The sequence below is a fragment of the Sander vitreus genome, chromosome 20 (assembly GCF_031162955.1).
Source record: "Sander vitreus isolate 19-12246 chromosome 20, sanVit1, whole genome shotgun sequence".
Taxonomy (NCBI): Eukaryota; Metazoa; Chordata; class Actinopteri; order Perciformes; family Percidae; genus Sander; species Sander vitreus.
The window spans coordinates 18,252,709-18,269,358 of NC_135874.1; the positions used below are offsets into that span (position 1 = coordinate 18,252,709).

A 16,650-nucleotide genomic window follows, 5' to 3' on the forward strand; every position below is an offset into this window, starting at 1 on the left:
TTTCGGTTTTTGGTGAATGCTGATTGGCCAGTCCTGTTCTATGGAGTTGGCGCCATTGCGAGCCTCCGTGCTGTCTACAGAGCGTTTTCACACATTTTCTACTCTTTGCCAGTATTAGTGGTTTAACCACGACACAATGGCGGATAAAGACGGTAAGGATGTTCACCTTTTGTGAATAAGCTGATTAAATGTGTGTGTGTATGTTGTCCAGAATGATAGAAACTACCAGTCAGGATGCATCGGTGGTTGTTGGCGCGACAGCCAGCATCACCTTTCATTGTTAGAAACCAACCAACTAGCTGTTGGCTAACGTTAGCTGTTAGCAGGCTGGCTATGCAGGTGTTTTCATTTACGAAAGCAGGTAACTTGATATACATGAAGTGACAAATGGCTTTGGGCTCTCCCTCACGGGTAGTTTAGGATTTGGATATTTATATAGCTAACGCTAACTATAGAAACGTGTTCTGACGTTATCTTATCAGCGAAATGAGTGCTGTTAATTTAAGGAAAATACTTTGCTGAGTAGGGTATCATTTTTTATGTCACTTCGATATTCAGTCCAGGCAAATTTGATGCTGCATGACTGACATCATTATAACATAACTCTGTGTTGCTGGTAAATATTACTTTTGCAGCTGCATTTGATGACGCTGTGGAGGAAAGGGTGATCAATGAGGAGTACAAGATCTGGAAGAAGAACACTCCTTTCCTCTACGACCTGGTCATGACTCACGCTCTGGAGTGGCCCAGCCTCACTGCCCAGTGGCTGCCTGATGTCACCAGGTAAGAGGAGATCTGCTGCACCTGACATCCACCAAAATATGACATAATAGAGGAATCAGATTGTTTTTAATAAATGAATATATGACCTTTATTTATTTAATCCCTCTTCGCAGGCCAGAGGGCAAAGACTACAGCGTGCACAGACTGGTTTTGGGAACACACACTTCTGATGAGCAGAATCACCTTGTAATTGCTAGTGTTCAGCTCCCTAATGATGATGCCCAGTTTGATGCATCACACTATGACAGCGAAAAAGGAGGTGAGGGATAGTGTGTGCATGTGTGCTGTGTTTTGTTAAAAACTGTTATAGTATACTGTTGTGCCTAGCTGCTTATTGCACAAAATAAATGGATGGATCATATAAATGGATTGATCGTGGTATGGTCAATGATCATGAATCATGTCCACTATTCAGTTATTAAGTCACATAGATTAAACATATTATTCACATTGCTACGCCTGTTCAATATTAACATTATTGTCATTCAATGTCATCAAATTGTCTCAAACAAGTCATTGTATTTGAATATTGTGGCTCAAAGTTCTTCTCATTGAATGCATACATTTAAATCTTGCTGAAATCTTTAATGCTTCAGAAAATATAGGTACGTATTTTTGTTTTAGATTCCATTATAGTTGATAAAATGTAACAAACCATACTCAGAATATAGAATACACCATTAAACATGCTCAGTAGAACAGAATTATTTCCGACACATGCTCATTTGCAACAACCATCTTATGTAACTGATGTTTATTTCAGAGTTTGGAGGCTTTGGCTCTGTAAGTGGGAAGATTGAGATTGAGATCAAGATCAATCATGAGGGGGAAGTGAACAGAGCCCGCTACATGCCTCAGAATCCTTGCATCATTGCCACAAAGACCCCCACCAGTGATGTGCTGGTCTTTGATTACACAAAGCACCCCTCCAAACCTGGTAGGATAACAGCCGAAATGCATTTTCTTAAACCTACATTGTGTAATTTTTTGAGTTGATTCTTAGCAAAAAAAAAACTTTTGTTCTTTCACAAATATGTGCTCATTCATGTGTAATTACTTTTACCAACTAGTCAAAGTATTCTCGTAAGCGTAGAATCTGCCATTTCGAATCATTCAGAATACATACGAGCGAGTCCCTCGAATGACGGCCACCGTGTAGCGCCTCCATCTTTAAAATACCTTAACCAAAGAGGGACATACCTCCCGCCTTTCGTGCTTTTAAACTCAGTGGCACTGTGACGAATGCCAGCCGGGAGGGAAAAAGAGAATTAAAACAACGCGACAGGCAAAGCAACAAAACCAAAGTTACTATTGGAGCGGCTAGAACAGCTGCGTGTAAACGATGGAGCTACTAAGAGCTAATTTCGAGTTCGGCCACCGTAGGAGTTGAAACACGCTCGGAATGGGAGGGGCTAGAAAGCAATATTCAGTTGGTTGTCATATACAATTTCACCGCTAGAGGTGAGAAATTCTTACACAATGTAGCTTGAAGCATTTTTCAAAAGTCTGCTACAAGTGTTGTTTTCTGCACAATTTTTGTCACATTGATTTTGTTTCTATTGAAGACCCTTCTGGAGAATGCACCCCAGATCTGCGGTTGAGAGGCCACCAGAAGGAGGGCTATGGCCTCTCCTGGAACCCAAACCTCAGCGGCTGCCTCCTCAGTGCTTCTGATGACCACGTAAGCAACCTGTTACAACGTACCTGAATTCTTCTGTCTAATGTTTCTCTTCCTGTTTTACCCTGTTTGACTATATAATCTTGTGTTTTCCCAGTTTTGAATCACCACTGTTGGATATTGACATAATGAATTGTTACAAATGAACCTGTTTCTTACGGTTTTACTTAAAGTGGCTATATGTAACTTTCAGTTTGTGTTGATTTCAGCGGCCCTCTGAGTAGTGTTTTTTACCACACTGTTGTCGTAAAGGTCTAGGAGTTAGTTACCGGGAGGTCATATAGTCGCGATGAATGTTTTGCTCAGACAGAAAATCATTCATTTACAATAAGAGAATGCGTTACACAATGCATCGTTGCATTTCAAGTGTTGCATACGGTAACTTGTATCGTGAACTAAACCGGCTAACGTTATCACTGTCACTGTGTCACGCGCTAAAGCAATAAGAGTTTGTTGTATCAACCAACGTAATATTAACTTAAATTAATATAGCACATTTAATGAAACCTAAGGACGCTTTACACAAGGACAAGGTGACAAGGGAAAAGAAAATACTAGGCCAACACAAACACGAACTAAAAGAAATAAAACGTCCGCACTAAATGGAAGGGGGACGTAATTCAATGTCTGCTACTGACATACAACCACATCGCGCATTGTAAAGTTATTTTATTAATGATATATATATATATATATATATATATATATATATATATATATATATATATATATATATATATATATATATATATATATATATATATATATATAAATAAACATACCTAAGGGCCAATTCTGGGACAGTTTTGAATAATTTACAATCCCGTAATTGTCTGTTGAAAGCCTGACCGAGTGTGACTCGGATTTTGCCCGTTGTCTTTCACTTTCCCTTTTTTAGCGTTTAGTTGTTCTTCGTTTAATTTCCTTCTTTTCTGTGATGGCCCTGCCCCAGTATCAGTCATAACTACAGCAGATAACGTCTAAAATAAAATTTTAATACAATTAGGCCTATATAAAGAAATCTCGTGCTGCTACCCTTTATCTGGCTGGATACAATAACGCAGGCTTTTCCGGTGTTATGCCGAAATATGTGACCCGTCAGAATGTGTGCTCTGTAGCGCCGTCTCCCTGCCGTAAATCATTTTGTGACTTTGCGGGAAAAATCAGACCCGGGCAGAGGCATTAATAAAAACTATATAAAATAGCGTTCTTTTCACTGTTAGTCTCATTTCCTGTTACAGGTCATTTATGATCATCAGATGACAGAAACATTTAAACGATATAGTCACTTTAACTAGTTTTTCATTTGTGTTGACCTTTTTGTTGTTATTGCAAAGCATTTCGGAACTTTGTTTGGAATTTTTCTTTTTAAATGTTAATACATTTTCTAACCATTTTCTCTGCTCTCTTTTTTTACAGACAATCTGCCTATGGGACATCAGCACAGTGCCCAAAGAGGGAAAGATAGTGGATGCCAAGACCATCTTCACAGGCCACACGGCTGTGGTGGAGGATGTTTCCTGGCACCTGCTTCACGAGTCGCTCTTTGGGTCTGTGGCCGATGACCAGAAACTTATGATGTGAGCAGCTCTTGAGTTGGTACCAAGATTCACTGACCACTGTGATGACTCACGAGAGAAACACAGTTGTTCATTTTCATTTCATTTTTTAACAATGGCGCTTTCATCTGCTTTGGCACAGCTGGGACACGCGGTCCAACAACACCTCCAAGCCCAGCCATGCAGTGGACGCCCACACAGCTGAGGTCAACTGCTTGTCCTTCAATCCCTACAGCGAGTTCATCCTGGCCACTGGCTCTGCAGATAAGGTGGGGTCCTCTCTTTCTCTGTCAAGCTGTTACAGATCATGTTGCTGTCCAGTGGTGCAGGATCTGTTCTCATTCTGTACGAGGTGAATCTGTTAAAACTGACTACTTGTATTTTTTTTAGACCGTGGCTCTTTGGGACCTAAGGAACTTGAAGCTAAAGCTGCACTCGTTTGAGTCTCACAAGGACGAGATTTTCCAGGTAAGAAGTGACCCTCTGGTCAGAAAAATTCATCAAAAATTCATCTAAAATAGTTTGTTGCAGATTTGAAGTTATGTTCGGCTTTTAATGTGTCGCTGCAAACTACAGATCTGCCAAAGGAATCAAAGCCTTTCAAGCACACATGCCACTTCTGCATACACCTAGCTTTCAGCTGTACGACATCAAGCATTTTATCCATACAGTTTGATACAGAGGAGCCATAGTAAACAAAGGACTACTCTGTTAACCAACTGTTTTAGTCTTTATGATTGCGGCTATTTGCTTTTAGTGTTATGATTAGGGCTGTGTACTGGCAAGAATCTGGCGATACGATACATATCACGCTACATGGGTCACGATTCAATATATTGCAATATATTTCGATACTGTGCGTAAGGCGATATAATGGGATTTAAAAAAAAAAAATTTTATAGTATAATTTTAGAAAAAATAATATTAAAAAAAAAAAGGAAGAAAAAAAAAAAGACATGATGTGCATACAAGTCAAAGAAGTTTAATTGTTTAGGTAAACAATTCAGTACACAGAAAATCAAACTGCCAGTTTGGGATTGTGGTTCACAGGTTCTTAGTGAGCAAATGTTTATAGGCCAAAGTTCAGCCATAGCTACGTTGTTAGCTTCTAGTGAAAAGTCAGGCACTGCTAGGCACTGTTAGGTGAGGACACTAGTGGTGTGTCTCAGCATAGCCATCTAGCGGTAGGGGGTTTAAACACAACATAAACGTGAACCACTGTCTTACATGAATATTTTTGAACGTAAACTTTAAAAAAAAGTTGTTTTTTTTGAAAATCGATACAGTATTGCAAAATAAAATATCACGATACTCAAGTGTATCGATTTTTTTTTTTTTTTTTTTTTTCTTCCTTACACCCTTAATTATGATTGTGGAGCACTTTCTTGTAGAAATGAAACATCTGGCCCATCTCTACCCAACAGGTTCAGTGGTCTCCTCATAATGAAACAATCTTGGCCTCCAGCGGCACCGACAGGAGGCTCAATGTCTGGGACCTCAGTAAGATAGGAGAGGAACAGTCACCAGAGGATGCTGAGGATGGCCCTCCTGAGCTGCTGGTGAGTTGTGACAAAAATAGTTACTGTGGATGCCTGTGTTTGTTTGTGTGTGTTTTTAATTGGATTTTAGAGTGCTGTAGTGATCCCTCCTGCTCTGCTTTTCTCTAGTTCATCCACGGCGGACACACAGCAAAGATCTCCGACTTCTCTTGGAACCCCAACGAGCCATGGGTCATCTGCTCTGTATCAGAGGACAACATCATGCAAGTCTGGCAGATGGTAAGAGCTTTGTTTGTCACGTGGTGGGAATGTCAGAAGTTCATGAAATTGGATGCAATTACAAATACCAATACATATTGCACACAGCATGGATATCATTTTAAAGTGCATTTATTAACATTGAATACCAGTTACAGTCAATGTACTTTTGAATCGTTTCTTCTAAAGGCTGAAAATATCTACAACGACGAGGACCCAGAAGGTGCTGCAGATTCAGAGGTCCAGGCATGAGTCCAGTCTCCACATCTCTTCGTTTGACCTGCTTTTTAAAAATGGATTCGTTTTCCAGTGCTGGGCGCATAAGCAGTAATCTCCTCTTTTTTTTTTAAATACATTTTGGGCAGCAGTGTTTTTTGAAGAACATTGACAGAATAAAATGCTGCGTTGTCATCATGTGGTGATGTATTTAAAGTAAGTCTGTATCGGTCAGAATTTTAGATCTTTTTAGTTTTTCAAACTCCCAGTACTCAACTCTGGCTTGTGATGAAACCATCACAGATGTGTCCAACATTCAGGTTTGCTTTTTGATGGTTTTATTTCTTTCATCCTGATTAGTTGTGCTGAAAATATTTCTACGAAGATCCATTTTAAATAAATATTGTACATACTGTAGGGTTTTTCTTGTATTTGCTTGATATTCATAGTATGAATTTTCCAGATTGCGTTTGTCACTTTTTTTTCTTCCTCTTTGCGTTCTTCTGTGCTGCATCTGAACTCTTGTGTACTTAAGAATATTCATAATAAAATATTTACAGTAAATCTGTTTGCTTTACTTCCTGGCACAGCATGCCAGACGTTAAGTTGTAGGTAAGAGTTACTTCTATTGAAGCAAAAAAACATGCTGCTGCATGCTTTTCTATATTAAATGTAAATTCTATGCCATGGTTTGGTCTGGTGTAGATAATAGGCTTAATATCTACTGAAAACAGAAAATTAGGGATCCTCCTCTGCCATGGTTTCACTGGGTTCATCACAGCCTCTATAAAACAAGCCACTGGTTAGTCTTTTTGTTTTTAAATCCTGATGCTTGCCATTTCAAGTGTTCAACTGTTAAAAAGTAAACCTACCTGAGAAATGTCAGCTCTTTTCGAAGGCCATCATTACGATCCTCCAAATCTTTCTTAGATGTTCTTTGAACCGCAAACTCCACTTCCAGTTCTTTCAAAGTCCCTTTTAGTTTCTCCACAGTCTCCTGCAAAGTAGAGAAACATCTTAGTTTGTTTTACAAAACATCCTTTTTATGTCCTACTTGACTTCAGTCACTATACCTTGTGTTGTGTGACGCCCTCCTCCCTCTCTCTCTCCATCAGAGTGACCCTCTGCACCAGGCAGGCTCTCTGCACCTCTAGTCTCTGTATATCCTCTCTCAGGGGCCCCAGCCTGGCTTTCAGGTCCATAGCCTGCTCCCTACTCTTTCTCAAGGCGTCCTCCCCAACCTGCCTTCTCTTCAGCAGAGCCATGAGCCGAGGCTCGTACCAGCCCTCCAGCGCCCTCACGCTGCCGCTGAGCCGCCGCTGCAGCCTAACCGACGCCTGCCGGCACTGGCTGACGTCACTCGTGGCCCTGGGCCTGCAGGGTTTAGAGGCCTGGTCCTTCAGGGTGTTCAGCTGGTTCTGCTGGGCCTCCTGGAGCTCGGACAACTCCTGGGTCAGACTTTGGATGTGGGCCTTGAGCTCCTCCTATGGATGGATGTAAAATTGATACAAGCATACTGTACATACCACTAGCATAATTGAGTAAAGCTATTATAAACCCAGTTTTTGCAGAAAATTGAGAATTTAAAAAAAAAATGTAGATTTCATTTGAAATGTATTGGCGTCTGTAGGTAATTAAACAGGCAAAAATGGGAAAACAACAAATGAACATATTACATATTAACATATAACCTATTTTAAGAAGCATATCACAAACAATGCCAACATGTCATTCTGGTCATACTATTATTTAAAAATGTTTTTTAAACATACTAACAAAATACAATAATTAATGACTAATGAAATACAATAATTATTTTACATATTCCCTGATCCTTTAAGTCATACTCACTTTTATTAAAAAAAAAAAATTTGGATCCCTACATGTAGTAAGTATGAGTACATGTTCTATATATTTTCCCATACTTCTACACAGTATGTAATATATGGGTATATTATAAGTAAATAATATAAGGTGTATAATTATGCTTGTTACATGTTATACAGTATTGCAATAGAAACAATGTTGCTTTAAAACATGTTATATGTAGTCTCCAATACAATGTATTATTTGCTATCAATCCCAAAATCTATTTTGCTGTAAACATTATTCATGATAAGTTTGCTTTGTAGATTTTAAAAATGATTATGATCAATTCTTTCTTGTTGTATGCCTCACATTCAGCATTGACCCTTTACATTGCTCACTGCTGTTTGTTGCACATTTTAACAAAATTGTCCACTTGGGACAAATTGAAATGAAATGACTAAGTTACGGTGGATGATAGATATGGAAATGGAAAACCTCATAAACTGCAGAACAAACCACAATTATCTGCTATAACCTGGCAAAGTAAATCCATCCAGTGGTTTCTACCTGTGTCACAGCAGACTGAGCCACCTCGTACTCCTGTTCAGCCAGCGTCACCTGGCTCTGGATGCAGTCTCTGGCTGTGGCAAAAAGTTTCCTCTTCACCTCCTTCACTTCCTCATAAACAGCGACATAATCCATCTGAGCCAGCGTGAGCAGCCTCTGTGTCTCTAGCAGCTTCCCTCTCAGGTGCCCCACAACTCGCAGAATGGGTTCCTGCAGACGGAGGAGCTCATGTATCAGCTCGTTCCTCTGTGTCTCCAGATGGGACACCTGCTGGATGCAGTGGTCGAAAAGCTGCCCCACGTTGTCCATTACCGTCTGGTCCATTTGTAGTATGGGATGTGGTGTATGCTCATCTAGAGGCATGATCGTCTCTGTTTCAGAGTCTGTATGGCTGCCGACATCCTCGACAAGTCCCATGTGTGAGTCCTCCATCCTAGATGCCATGTTTTTCCCATTCTTTGTTGAGGTTTGATTGTCCATAGTCTTCTAAGAGACAAGCTAGAAGAATGGAGAAGGAGATAATGGCCATTAATCAAATGACTTACAGCTATAATTGATGAGATTGTGGTTTTAAAAGCCCTCTCATCTGGTCATTCCTATTGGTCTGTTTTGCTTAACAAAGCAATTTAATGTCAATTTAATCATAATGAAACTTCTGATCATCCAAAGATCACACACAAGAGGACCTTAAAAACCTTCATTGACAAAATCTATATCTTATACTGATCAGTGTAGTTCTACTTACTTTGTTTGGAGATGACAGTCCAGACAGCTGTGAACACAGTTTGCTTTAAACTTTAAGGACAGCTCTGCAAGCTGTCTGTCTCTAGCAAAACAGACAGACACGTGTTTATTTATAACCCTGGAGGCACGGGGGAAACTCTATCTAAGACACTCTTATACCCCCAGAGGGGATCGCAAACTGTGTCAGTGCTGAGGGCAGACTGGCCTACATGCTCTGGATGCATCAGCTACCACATGTCTGGACCAGCCTGTGTGTCAGAGAGAGCTATATTCATATAGCTGTTTTATGAGCAACACTGAAAAGTGTTTGAGCAATAGCTTTTCTTTAACTTTCTACCTTTTTGCTTCAGACTGCTGCACAGGCAGAGGTGGTAACATTAGCAGGCCTATTCTTTTAATAGCTTCCTTCAGTATTGAGCTCAGCTGCATATAAAATGTGCATGGTTCATATACAGTATTTCTTTGGAGTATGTTGCATGCTGCCTGTTAAATTCCTCACACACAAAAGGACACAAACATACAACACCACACACAATGATATGCAGGGAGGAATTACATGAAGAAGGCCATTTTAAGAGATCATCTTTAAGGAATATTTTGTATTATATAATAAATCATACTCCACATGAAAAATACAGTAAAATAGTATCCAAACAAGAAAGTTAGAAATGGGCACTGTATGTTTATCCAGAGTGCCTTTATTGTAGCATGACTGCATCATGTGTGCCCATGTCATTGTCAACCATTTACCTAAATATCATAGTGCAGGGATCTTCAATAGGGGGTCCGGGACTCCCAGGGGGTCCTCAGAGTCACTCCAGGGGGGCCTCCAAATTATTGTTAATTTTTGAAAGTTTTTTCAAAAATTAAAAAGTCTTAACATGATTCCAACATATTATTAGCAAATATAAATCCCCACTGATGGTAGGCTTACTGGCCAATAGGTAATGTAGTCACTAAGGTAGCCATCCACAGATACAATTCATCCCAAATGACTGACTGTTTCACATTTAAAGGTTACCATTAAAACATGATTTATAAAATCATGGCAACAATTATTAGGCTATTTGAATAGCTTAGTATTCTATGCAAAAGAATATCTATAAATGCTTTAGGGTGCCCTATAAGTTATTGTAGGACCAGATTAATATGCAACTTCATTTTATACAATATATGTAGTAGGGGGTCCCTGATCCGTCTCTCTTTCAGTTAAGGGGTCCTTGGCTTAAAAAATGTTGAAGACACCTGTCATAGTGTATTCTCTAATGTCCGTCAAAAAACAAACAGATGTGTCTCCGAATGTGGTGATTTTTAATTTTTAAGTGTTCTTTAATGGGTTGACAAGATTCTAATACTTATTGGATTTTGTGAATAATGCATTGTCAGAAAGCTAAAAGCAGGCCTGTTTTTATTAATTCATATAAAGTTGATGTTCTGGAAATACATGGTTTTCATAGGTCAGTGATGTGTCCTATGTATCTAATATGGGTTTGCACTGATTGACAGATGATCTGCATAAATAAAAACAAAAGGAATAAGTTTATGTGTAAATATATATATATATATACATTTTACATTTTAACTGTAGGCCAAATACAGATCATATTTGGTCCTAAGAGATTTTCAACATTTAAAATGCTATTTGAAAGCAAAATGCAATGCAATTTTTTTAATTCTTTCTATTATTTGTCAGAATAAAGAAAAATTGTCATTCATTATCACTCATATGTAAACAGTTAATATCCAGATGTGCTTACTCATTCAGAGCACTTCTTTAGGAGACATTTTCTTTGCATAAATAAGCTGGAAATGCAAACTAAAAAAGTTGGAAATGCAAACCATGTGTGGGAAAAGAGAATTCCTATTCCCTATCTTGCTCCCTTGCTCTGTGTTGTTCCGCCGTCTCACCGCTAGATGTCCTCGCTACACTGACCATATCCTCGCGCTCTCACCTGCGCGCGCGGAGCCTCCTCCAGGTGGGAGCTGCAGGTCGACGACAACTTCTCTTCACTTCCCCCCTCTGACTCTGCGGTCCACTTGAGCGTTGACAGACAAACTGCACTGACAGTGTGGGAGAAGTCAGTAGCCTACAAAGCCGAACAAAACGGATCTGTGCCCGCGGGTACAACCAAATCCCGACTCCAGTCGCTTCCTGAAGTGCTTTTCACGGAAATGGTTCACCTGAAGTTTTCCTTCGGACGGTGAAAGTTTGGAGTTGGAGAGGAAGGACGCAGCAGGGAGACGCTTCAAATGGAGTGAGGGTGAATAAACCCAACTGTATCATAAAAGTTCATCAAGGTAGGAGTAACAGTTTGTTTTCTTGGTCGTTAACAGAAAAGTGCAGTCATTAGTAGGCTAGCCTTTATGTCTTTTAATTCCTCCTTATAAAGTCGCCTAAACTATGCTTTGGTATATAGTGACAAATATAGTTTAGGGTTCTTTTAAAAAAGTTCAAATCACAGTAAAATGATATCAGGATCGACTGAATCTACTTGTAAGCACGTCTAAGTACATTTACAAGTGAAGCTGTTGCATCATGTTGTCTGATTAGTTTACTACAGTTGCTGCAATATAAAAAAATATGTAAGATCGTGCTTTAAAATAAAGAAAATAGGCCCTATATTTAAAACCATTTTTCTACAGTGTAATCAGATAAAGTGAGGTGCAAATGGATGGCAAGAGATCCAAGTTGAGTATAGGCATGCATGGAAACTAGGTGTGGGAGATTTGCTTAGCTTGGCCTTGAGGGATTCTAAGCAAGAAGTAATTTAAGACCTGTAGTGATTCTCTCAGCAAATGACAATGACTACTATTGTGACCCAACAGCAAATGACTGCTTGACTGCAGCATGGTGCTCTGACACTCGGTTCAGTTAATGCCGATCAATGACAGTCTGTGGTCTAATAAAGATCCACTGCTTGTTGATTAACCTGACAGAGATAACACAGCACCATCTCTCTCAGGGGTCTCCCCCCTCTCTGTTTGGACTTTGGACTGACAGCAAGTTCCAAATCCAAACTTTTCTGGAAACTCTGCAGCACTTCCAGCGATCAAGGGTTGACGGACGTTTTTTTTTTTTTTTTTTCAGCTCCATGGCTTCAAGTTTAACTCTTGTACCCTCTGGTAAGTGAGGTTGAGACATAGCCATTTGTTTAGAAAGGGTGTGTCACGTACCGGTGCTCCTTCTTCACCTGCCTGCCATGCCAGGGCTTGTACCCATGGAGACTGCAGGTGTGTTATGTATGCATTAGGTACAGCAGTGCCTGGTAGATACCTGAGATTCAGAGGAAGATCAAGGTAGAGACGGGGTGATAACACAGAGGCAGTGAGCGATAAGGGATGGGACAGGATAATGAAGTCACTGGAAAGACAGACTGAAAAGTTGCATTCAGTCAGGTAGGTTCAACTTTTCTGTTGTTTACTGTGTTCATCCGTAAGTGATGAAGTAACAGCTCAGTGGAGGAAAGGGGAAAGCTGTTGGTCAAGAGGAGGAACAATTGGTGTTGTAATGGACAAAGACACCTGATAATGTGTGTGAACATTGAGCGAGTGATGTGTGTGTCATGCAGGCCTGCAGTGAGAGGAAACTTTTTCCTGATGAGTAGGACACAGTGTGCTGTTAATCAGAAGGATTAGCCGATGAGTAACTCATCAATCAGTCCTCATCAACACTTCTGATAAATGTAATCAATAGCTGTTAGGGGCATTAGGGCATGATGGCCTGCCCATTTCTGATTTCTTTTCTACTGCTAGACTCCAGAGTCCTGCCCTAAACGGAGGACTTTGTTTTATTCCCACACTACATTCTTTTTTGACTTGGCGTCCATTCAGGCGACTGTCAGACTGAGTGAACTACAGATTGAAAGGATTTCAAATCAGGCTACAGGGCACAGACACTGAGGTGCCAGGATGTATTTTTAAACCCCAGTGTCCAGCTGTGTTTGCCTTCACTGTGAGCTGGTCACTGCTGCTGCTGCACAACACTTTCTTTTGTCGCCCCTGACTGACCTGTCAGTTCAGGGGTCTTAAGCTCCACAGAGGCTGCAGTCCAGACCTTGACCCCTGGCAACCCCTGGAAGCAAAGCAAACACCACACTTTACAGAGCTGTGCCACTGTCTCTTATAGTGCCAGAGAAAAGTAAAATGTGTATTATTTTTCTGTCCTGTTTTTGGAAAGAAAAAAGTAGTATACAATGGAAACTGAGATTATAAGGACTCAAACAGTGACATTGTAGGAACTGACCACATTTTACCGTAAATTATTATTACACAATTGAATTACAGATACTCACTAAAATCGACAATTGGACCAAAACATGTTTTTACATTTACGTATATCACGTAACAGTGAGGTGCACTTCCTAGGCATTGTTGACATCCACAGTATATCAGCCACTCTAAATATTAGCACTGAAGCGATTAGTCAATCAATTGATTATTCCACAGAAAATCAACCAGCAATTGTTTTCATAATCAATTATTCATTCAAGTCATTTTTAAGCAAGAATGCCAAAGAAAGACTGATTGTCACATAAAACACAGGGATTTATTTATTTTCCACTATTTTCTGACATTAGCAAAAATATTAGCAGAAGATTGATCGTTAATGAAAATGATCGTTAGTTGCAGCCCTAAATAGGAACATTTTAGGTACTGAAGCTTGTAACACATTTAATGCAATTGGCTTCAGATTATATTTTCAGACAACATTAGTATGCACCAATGAACCAAAAAACTCAGATAAAGTTCACTCAGGAAATTGCATGTCTCACTATCAATCATCAAAATATATTATTTGTGTGTGTAACTATATGTTTTTGCATATTTTTCAGATGTTCTGTAAAAGAAAAATCTGTCCTGTTTCCATAGAGGTAAAATATTTGTGGCTGCCCTCTAAAAAGAATATGCAGTAAATAATTATCTTGGCCAGTGCACACAACCCCATGTTATAATCTTATCGCAAAATGACTCTCATGCGCCAGCCATTATCCTTTTTCTTTCATAGCTCTGTCTGTATGAGGGGTGTGTGGCAGGGAGGGAAGGAGGGAGTGGGAGAAAGAAAGAACAAGAGGGGCGGAGGTGTGTGTGTGTGTGTGTGTGTGTGTGTGTGTGTGTGTGTGTGTGGGGGGGGTTGGTGGTGAAAGCACATTTGGAGTGAAGAGTTCCTCAGTCGGTAATTATCAATCCTTTAGGAATGCAGCCGCTGCTTTTACCAGACAAGCTGCTGCATGGCTACAGCGGCCTCGCAGCACACCAACTTGCATTACCCAGTTTACAGATCTCTGCATGGTACCGCAAGCACGCACACACACACACACACACACACACACACACACACACACACACACACACACACACACAGCGTCTACAACCTCAGTGAGTTTAGTTCCATAGCATTTGAGTTTATTATTGTCATTATTGTCTTAAGGCATTGTTGTGCTTATTTTTAATCACTGGCATTACCTACATGGTCTTTTTCTGAAACTGTATCCTTTCTGCAGCAAACAAAGGGACCACATAATGTCAGCAAAGACTTGTCTTTCTGTCCAAGTCCTCTGCACTGTGTGTTTATCCTGATACAGTACGTTGGTAGGGAACCAAATTGTAGGAAACTTGTGGCCACCCGGAAACCTGACTAGTAGTTTTGTAACGAATAGTTACATTTCCTGTAATCCTCTTTGTCAATGCAAAAATACTTCCCTTAAAATGGGAAATCTTTTCAATGACTCCCACAAAGCTCTTGTGAAAAACTCTCCTCAGTCATTTCAAAACTCCTCAAGCCATGGAGTTGAGTATTTTCTAAATTGTGTCTCACTGGCCTCATCATCCTTCACACTACATTTCTTGCACATTGAGTGTTTGAGCATGAGGGTGCAGAGCTGTTAGCCCAGACAAGGTTGCTTAAGTTGCTCTTCTTTGTTTAATAATGCCGAGAGAAGACGGCCAACGCCCTGATTGATGCCTATAGGTGCCACACAATAACACCGGTTTTTACACTGCTGAACACCATTTAGTTACAGAGTCAAGTGTAGTCAAGTGTTTTTTTTAAACTGTTATTGCCCAAACTGGCTGTTCCTGTAAATCCTATTTCAGTGATCTCAGCAGGGAGACTGGAACAGATCCGAAAGATCCTTTTTTTTTCTTCTTCTCCAAAACAAAGAATATTAACCTTGCTAATCTGTTTCCGTCTTGCAGATACTAACTACATTCAGCCTGACCTTAACCTCGCTCGCTGATGGCTAAATCATTCCACGTGAAACCCAGCAGCTCAGGTGTAGATGTGAATGGCCTCCTGGTTTAACTAAACCAGTCCTAATTCAAACAAAGGTGTCTGCCTGTATCACAGCTGCTCCCTCTTGGCTTTGCCTTATCCTCACGAGGCACTTGAGTCTGCCCAGTCAGCTTCCCTGTGTGACTCACTGCAGTCAAAGTTACAGTTCCTGGAGACCCCCCTGCCCCCGCGCGAAATTTACATTGTTCCTATTTGACAGAGTCAATAAGGGTGTGATTGCACTTGAGCATAAAATCAGTATTGTGAGTTTACCATATGTTTTGGGCTGCTGTGCCCTCCAGTCAGTGTTTTTAAGGCAGTCCAACTCTGAAATTAGATCAAATAGTATTTTAACCTACTTTTTAATGAAATGTTTAAACCAAATTCTTGCAGTTTGTCATATAAAACAAAACATGGGAAATTATTTTCTGTATAGTTCCGTGGATTGTCTTGTGGAGTAAATCCTGAACACAAATACTGAAAATTATTTGCAATTCCTCTTTGACGTGGAGCTTTTGAGTGTGAGTACATGCTTAAGGCGCCTGAAATAGTTTTCCGATATCACAAGAACTGGCTTTCCCTCATTCTTTTTTCACACAGGTTTGTCAAAGAATGGTACAGTAGAGCCCAGTGTAAGATGAGGATCTTTTGGTTTATTTGTGAATTTGGGTTTGGATTTGCACCATAAGCCAAGATACTGTGCTTTGCTTTATGCAGGGCAGGTATTATATAAGGAATTTAGTATATAAGGAGTTTATGTCCTCAAGCTCCACTCCAGGACATATAGCTTTCAAAAGTATACAATCAATCAGTGTCATTTTCCAGATATGCTGATAGAGTATCACAGTCAGTGCGTTTACCTGCACAGCAGTAACCTGGGTTAAGTGAATAACTTTTTTTTCAACTTATGTCAACATTACACAGACCGATCACTAGCTAAATCAGTCAAATTTAACAACTTCATGTTTAATTTACACATTATTTCAGTGTAGGACAGCACAGTGTTCCCACCGGATGACAGACAACTTGTTCGACTCTCAGCATGCTGACGGATTATGTCCGGTTCAAAAACCACTCCAGGAGAGTGGGGAGGGCAGTTGAAGCATGCACAGATGCTTAAACCGATCATAGCCTGGTTAAGTGTATACATGGAGGAATAACCCGGTTACTAAAGGAGTTCTCTACCTCTGTTAACCCGGGGTTATGAGATTTTAACCGGGGTAACGTTAAGGTGTTTACATGTTTTTTTTTAAACTGCATGTAAAC

The 16,650-nt window shown here is 40.1% G+C and overlaps 3 protein-coding genes across 5 annotated transcripts in view; 2 read left to right on the forward strand and 1 right to left on the reverse strand.

Annotated features, from left to right (window-relative positions):
- The first annotated feature begins 16 nt into the window (after window positions 1-16).
- LOC144535182 (histone-binding protein RBBP4) lies at window positions 17-6,408 on the forward strand. Its single transcript, XM_078277494.1, has 11 exons — window positions 17-152; window positions 636-783; window positions 897-1,042; window positions 1,547-1,720; window positions 2,349-2,464; window positions 3,881-4,041; window positions 4,163-4,289; window positions 4,411-4,488; window positions 5,445-5,579; window positions 5,688-5,798; window positions 5,967-6,408. The coding sequence occupies exons 1-11, from the start codon at window positions 137-139 to the stop codon at window positions 6,027-6,029; spliced, it is 1,275 nt and encodes a 424-aa protein (XP_078133620.1). The 5' UTR covers window positions 17-136; the 3' UTR covers window positions 6,030-6,408.
- LOC144535183 (syncoilin-like) lies at window positions 6,162-8,861 on the reverse strand. The gene is made up of 4 exons (XM_078277496.1): window positions 8,370-8,861; window positions 7,067-7,477; window positions 6,866-6,990; window positions 6,162-6,777 (listed from the first exon to the last, which is right to left on the reverse strand). Exons 1-4 carry the CDS (start codon window positions 8,847-8,849, stop codon window positions 6,732-6,734), a joined length of 1,062 nt encoding a protein of 353 aa, XP_078133622.1. The 5' UTR covers window positions 8,850-8,861; the 3' UTR covers window positions 6,162-6,731.
- Window positions 8,862-11,102: 2,241 nt separating this feature from the next.
- LOC144535748 (uncharacterized) overlaps window positions 11,103-16,650 on the forward strand; it is a 32,515-nt gene continuing 26,967 nt past the window's right edge. Inside the window, exons 1-2 of one of the 3 annotated variants that reach the window (XM_078278368.1) lie at window positions 11,103-11,411; window positions 12,202-12,236. The gene's annotated coding sequence lies outside the window, so the exon portion shown is untranslated. Of the gene's footprint in view, window positions 11,412-12,201; window positions 12,237-12,416; window positions 12,510-16,650 lie in introns of those variants that run through there. The other 2 variants (XM_078278367.1, XM_078278369.1) reach the window with 2 other exon arrangements.

Bases quoted from the DNA above. Each gene is read 5' to 3' on its own strand.
- LOC144535182 (XM_078277494.1), top strand. The intron at 1,721-2,348 runs GTAGGATAACAG...TTTCTATTGAAG, and splicing joins AAAGCACCCCTCCAAACCTG to ACCCTTCTGGAGAATGCACC. The intron at 4,489-5,444 runs GTAAGAAGTGAC...TCTACCCAACAG, and splicing joins ACAAGGACGAGATTTTCCAG to GTTCAGTGGTCTCCTCATAA.
- LOC144535183 (XM_078277496.1), bottom strand. From the start codon at position 8,849: ATGGACAATCAAACCTCAACAAAGAATGGGAAAAACATGGCATCTAGG. The intron at 6,991-7,066 runs GTATAGTGACTG...TCTACTTTGCAG, and splicing joins AGGGCGTCACACAACACAAG to GAGACTGTGGAGAAACTAAA. The intron at 6,778-6,865 runs GTAGGTTTACTT...CTTGTTTTATAG, and splicing joins AAAGAGCTGACATTTCTCAG to AGGCTGTGATGAACCCAGTG.